The sequence below is a fragment of the Chenopodium quinoa genome, unplaced genomic scaffold (assembly GCF_001683475.1).
Source record: "Chenopodium quinoa cultivar QQ74 unplaced genomic scaffold, ASM168347v1, whole genome shotgun sequence".
Taxonomy (NCBI): Eukaryota; Viridiplantae; Streptophyta; class Magnoliopsida; order Caryophyllales; family Amaranthaceae; genus Chenopodium; species Chenopodium quinoa.
In genome coordinates, this window is record NW_018742763.1 from 6,430,256 (window position 1) to 6,436,176 (window position 5,921).

The window sequence follows — 5,921 nt, forward strand, 5'->3', positions numbered from 1 at the left end:
TTTTGGGTAGGGTTTTTTTTATCTTAGTGAGGATATTATTGTGATTGTAAATTTTGTAAAACACTTCCTCCGTTCCATTAATATTGCAACAGTTTGACCAAAAATCTCTCTCAATTTAAACACAAGAGGTATGTCACTATGAAGTTTTCCAATATAAGGATTTGAACAGTACAACCTATCAGACATTGTTGCAATGGGACACAACGTAAAACAAGGCCGCACTGAACCATATTACAACTTTAAATATGCAAAGCAAAATACAACACAATAAACCCAGAAATAATTTTCAAATCCAGCTCTAATAAACATGTTGGTCGATACATTTGATGAACACTGCCAGAAGGCTGTCAGGTCAGAAAATCCTAAACCAAAAATCCGAATTGTCATTGCTACAAGCATAAAAACTAAGAATAATCATACAGTGAAATAGTTTTGTCATCCGACACACTGGCCAGTCGACCAGCCCGGACACCAGCCCCACCAGGTGGCCGAAATGCTACTCCCCATACCATGTCAGAGTGGTTGGTCATGCTCTGAACAGCTGCCCGCATGCTGAGATCCCAAAGCTTCACCGTTTTATCACTTGATCCACTTGCAATGGCACCACCATCTGGGCTTGCATCAATACTCAGAACCCAGCTTGAGTGACCCGACATTGACCCAATTAAGCTCTTTCCTTCGGCATCATACATGTGTATATGGGCATCGTCAGATCCCGAAAAGAGAACTCTAGGGTCATTGGGATAGTAGATAAGGGATCGAACAGGCATGAGGTGGCCCTCAAGGTGGTGTAAGAACTTAGCGCGTGCAACATCAAAAACAGAGATTGTTCCATCCATTGAGCCACAAGCCAAACGTCTCCCATCAGGAGACCAAGCAACCGAGAGGACAAACTTCTTGGTGGCAATTTTATCGTTTGGTTTACTACTTTCAGGACGGGGGATTTGTAGTGATGCAGCAAGTTGCCATGTGGTGGTGTCCCAAACCTTGATTGAAGTGCTGCTTCCTCCAGCAACTGCAAGCATAGTACCCTGACAAAAGATGCATAAGATTAATATAAACTTCAGAAGTTGAGAACAGATTTCAAGTTGTTTGATACCCTTGTTTCTTTTAACAAGGCACATTGACCACTTTTCCACGTATTAAGAGTTACTCATAGTAAATTATGCAGTGGTGATTCAGATTAACATTAAGTAATGAATTTAGAATATAAGTAAACCAGCACATCAGAGACAGACCAGACTAACACAATATGTGCTGTAAAGAGATTGTTAACCAGTATGATGACATTGCCCAAGTAATTGCAGTCCGAGGTCCAACTTAAATAAATACCCCAGGAAAACTGTGAATTCAACTAATCACAGAAGTTATATCATTCAAGTGATTTAAATTGGCTGACCACCTAAAAGGGAATCCAAGATGGGAAATACTTCCTCTTTCTTTTATCACGTTTGCCAATGCAAAACTTTAACGATCAATAACTTTAATTCTCCATAAGTAAAAATTATAAAAGTTATATATTATGATAGTACTTATTTAGACGAATTCAAAAAGATCCCACGTGAATATAATTTTCATAACATATTATTCACAAAAGACAGTCAAAGGAGAGATCATGAATAGTGTAAAAGTCAAAGCAGGTCAAGTAAAAAAGAACGGAGGAAGTATATATGAAGAAAAAGGGGTTCATATAAACGAGGGGAAAAAAAAAGGGAAACTGGAAAGAGGTTCATAGTCAGAAATAAGGGCCACGCAAAACTTTGATATGAGCCTTCCTAACATAAGAAAATGAAAAAAGACAAGGCAAGGAAGTCTGCAAAAGATACAGATTGATTTCATGCAATCTATACAAAAGAAAGTGCAGCCAAAACTTAAAGCAGTAAGGCTCCAGAATGAGCACTACTGTCTTGCCTTCATATGAAAAGCAATTACTCCAAATTTAGTATCCCCAAGAAATGGAAGGGTTATGTAGCACTTTAGAAGTCATGCAAAATAGTTCCAGAAATTTGATACTATTTACATAGATAAGATAGCATTAAAAGTTCATGTAAGGGCAACAAAAAATCATAAATGAGCAAGGAGCACCCAAAATGGATAAAAACCCAAATTTATATAGTAGTGTGTTGCTGTGTGTCACTCCAACAAATAGAAGTCAAAAGAGTACTCCTTAAAAAAAATCTGCAACGAGGAAAGGTAGAGGGAGTGAGATGGTCATTCCAGTTGTATTGACCCTATTATGGTGATAAGGCTACAATTGTCATCAAGAAGAAAACAGAACATGCAGGTAAACAACAGATTCTACAACAGGAGAATCTGTTGTGGAGTAAAACATCCTATGAAATTTTCTATTGCACATAACTTGCCAATGTGCTCAAAGCATCAAGTCATGAGTGCTGTGGTTCCAAGCAAAAAGGCTACAGGAGAGCCAGGAACAGAGGCACGTGGAATCCCATATGAATCAGCAAGGACCCCAAAATTTCCATGAATATCAATATCAGAAAAAGATTTTTTCAAAGACCAACAATAAACAGTCCTGGACATGAAATGGCATAGACTGATATACAGCCAAACGACTCAATGTTGTAACATGACAGGATGATCATATATTCTAGCACAGTAACCACAAATATACGTGAATAAGCAATTGCAAGCACAAAACATGGCAACAACTTCACTTACAAAAAATGTATGTATATGCAAAATAGGTAAAAATTGCTGTTACAAAAAATCATAATATATGGAAATTGTTTGATCAAGATATGCTACTAATGCATCTCCAGAGTACAGAACCACATGAGCATAAAAACACAATTACATAAACCCTAGTACAGGCTCACAACTCAAAGCCACCAAGAAGGGCAAGCACTTAACTAATCCTGCTTTGGCAATGAATTTAAAAGGGAAAAACCATGTTGCACCTTTCTGGTAAGGCAGACCAGTGACCACAGACCTGATGTAGATATACATAGGAGCTAACCAATTACCATAAAATGAAAACTTCCATTCCAGTTTCTTTTTTTTTTTTTTTAACAGAAAAAAGAAATCATATGATCGGTGCAGACAATAGGGTACATCTTTATTTGGCCTTGTATAATTTACTACATGCTGCAGAAAACATTTACTGCACAGTCCACATGAACTTCTGATACTTGTAAAAGTATATGATTGATGATAAGATTTTTTATGCTACCAACTCATATTTCATTATAAGTCCTTCCTTAATACGAAACACAACCAGAGCATCCAAAAAGGTAAGAATCTGGCATGCCTTGTAATCAAACTTACTCAATTCCTACATTACTCAAATTTTTTAGAAATGTTGGATTTGCTAAAGTATTTATTGAATTAGCTGGATAACCATTAGTCCATTACAAAAAAATACATCCTGATGTCCAACTATAGAGATGAAAGCAATACTAAAGTTTTTGTCGTGCATACACAAGATGCTGCATTGGTGCAGATATGGACTTTCCTAGCAATGAAATACACAGCACAAACCCTAAGATGAGTAGAAAAACACATAAAACAAATTTCAAACATAGATTTCTTCAAATTTAACTTCATTATGTCAAATAGCCATTTACGTACCAAAAAGGAAATATGTATCTGAGAAATTCATCCACAAGAAAAGGGAAGCCCTTACAAGCAAGAAAAGAAGAAGACTTTCTCATTGCATTTGCTGGCCTATCCCTACATGTCAACCTTAGTGCACTGCGAGCAATCTCTTTTAAAGCAAGCGATTGAATACCTATCCCTATGGCTGCTATTTGCTTCTAGCTTCTATCCTTGAAGGCGAGGTTGCGAAGTAGCTCGAACAACGGGAAAGGTCAAACAACGGCTCATCTAAGCACTGGACAATACCCAGCAAAAAATTGACAACAATGCTAAGAACCATCCGAAAAACAATTCATATACACACTCACTACAGTGACTACACATTATAACAGTCAAACATTTGAGTCTGAAAATTCTCAAAAATCAGCTCATACTTATTTGAAATTAAGATAGTCAGCATCAGCAAACTGATGACTAATTCAATATCGGGTCTTGATACCACATCCTAACACGTTAAATTTAACTTAAATATCTCAAATCAATGCATTCAACGCTCAGAAACATATATTAAGTAAAATTACTTATCTGGGTACTAAAATAAAATAAAAGTTATAGTGTTATACACACTCACTACAATGACTACACATTGTAACAGTCAAACATTAGAGTTCGAAAATTCTCCAAAAATTAGCTCATATATATTTGGAATTGGGATAGTCAGTGAACCGATAACTAATTCAATACCCAGTATTACCATATCCAAATATGTTAACCAACTAAACTAGTTGACATCCGCAATTTAACTTAAATATCTCAAATCAATGCACTCAACAGTCAACACTCAAAAACATTCATCACAAAAAGACAAATTAAGTCAAATTACTAATCTGGATACTTAAAAAAAGTTAAAGTGTTATACCTTAGGGTGGAACTGCATTTGCCAAGATTCAGAAGGTGGAGCCTCAAGGGTAGCAACAGTAGCATTAGAATCAACATCAAAAACCCTAACAAAGCTATCGAGGGAAGCCGAAGCGGCGATAACTCCGGAAGGATGAGCAGCAACAGAGACGACGCCGAGGCTGTGGCCGGTATTAGTGCGGTCTAATATAACATCATCGTCAGCCTTCCAAAGGCGAACAGTCTCGTCAAGGGAGCCTGTTAGGAGGAGAGAAGGGCGGGTTTCGGTCGCCGGAACCCATGTTGCCGCCCATATTGAGTCGTCGTGTGCTGATTCTAAGGATTTTAAGCCGGCTAATTTCATTGCAACAACAATTATGGGGTTTTGGTTTGATTGTTGATGTACTTGTTTGTGTGTTTACTCGAGTATTTTTGTAGGCTTGGGTTTTTGGTTTTCTTGTTTTTTTGGAAGAGGTGGGTTTTGGTTTTTATACTGTGGATTTCGAACTACAGTAGGATTTATGATTTGTTTTACAGTCGATTTGGAATTAAAGCCCTTTTTACTTAACCTTAATAAAATAATAATTAAAATTTAATGTCAATTCAATAAAAATTAGTAACCTTAAAGAGAAAAATATAATAGAAAACAGTATTTAATTTTAGCAAAAATACTTTTAAGGCTTCTTCGACTTTTACCATGAAAAAAAAACTCGAAATTGTTTTTTACCACCAAACTTTTAAAAGTTTTATTTTATCACCAACTAAAATCTAAAAATTGTTTTTCACCACCTGCTGTCAAAATAACCATAATATCCAACGGAATTTTAAAAAATTCTTTGATTTTCGTGCCAAAAACATGTTCTTTAATGTTTTTGGGTCAATTTGGCTCTTTGGGTTCGATTTGTTGTCAGAATTGACAACAAAATTATCGTAAATGCAATTATCAAATACAATTATTTTATATTCATGCCAATTTGGCCCTATTGGCAAGAACCTCAAATAATTTTGTATAAAACCGTTAGATTTAACGGTTATTTTGATGGCATGTGGTGAAAAACAATTTTTAAATTTTTAGTTGGTGGTAAAATAAAAATTTTAAAAGTTTGGTGGTGTAGGGAATTTTTCAAACTTAACTTTGAGCCCCACAGTAATCATGTTTTTAAGCATGGTGGCATCCAAAGGGAAGGAAGCTAGAGATAAAAGAGTCGCCAACAAGTTTTAGGAACTTGTAAACCATTCACAGGTGTGAAAGTTACACCCCCTTCACGATCACGGAGATCACTAACTCTATAGTGGTCCAGAACCATGACTGGATATTCAAGCCTAAAAGAGATTGAACCCGCCTTAAATCGGCCTCTACTTAATTCTTATGATATTCATGTGCGTTTTTCGATCAACATACATTCAATAAATTAATCCTAAGCATATTTAATCTACGTTGGTTGATTATTAATGATTAGGGTATTTTC

General features: G+C 36.1%; 1 protein-coding gene across 1 annotated transcript; it reads right to left on the minus strand.

Annotated features, from left to right (window-relative positions):
• Positions 1-206: 206 nt before the first annotated feature.
• Positions 207-5,069, minus strand: LOC110724434 (WD repeat-containing protein VIP3-like). The gene is made up of 2 exons (XM_021903851.1): positions 4,475-5,069; positions 207-1,031 (listed from the first exon to the last, which is right to left on the minus strand). The coding sequence occupies exons 1-2, from the start codon at positions 4,814-4,816 to the stop codon at positions 405-407; spliced, it is 969 nt and encodes a 322-aa protein (XP_021759543.1). The 5' UTR covers positions 4,817-5,069; the 3' UTR covers positions 207-404.
• Between the last annotated feature and the right edge of the window lie 852 nt (positions 5,070-5,921).

What these genes read in the sequence shown, in the direction of transcription:
- LOC110724434 (XM_021903851.1), bottom strand. Translation starts at nt 4,816, where the DNA reads ATGAAATTAGCCGGCTTAAAATCCTTAGAATCAGCACACGACGACTCA. An exon ending in AAATGCAGTTCCACCCTAAG is followed by an intron (nt 1,032 to 4,474) that starts GTATAACACTTT and finishes ATCTTTTGTCAG; the next exon opens with GGTACTATGCTTGCAGTTGC.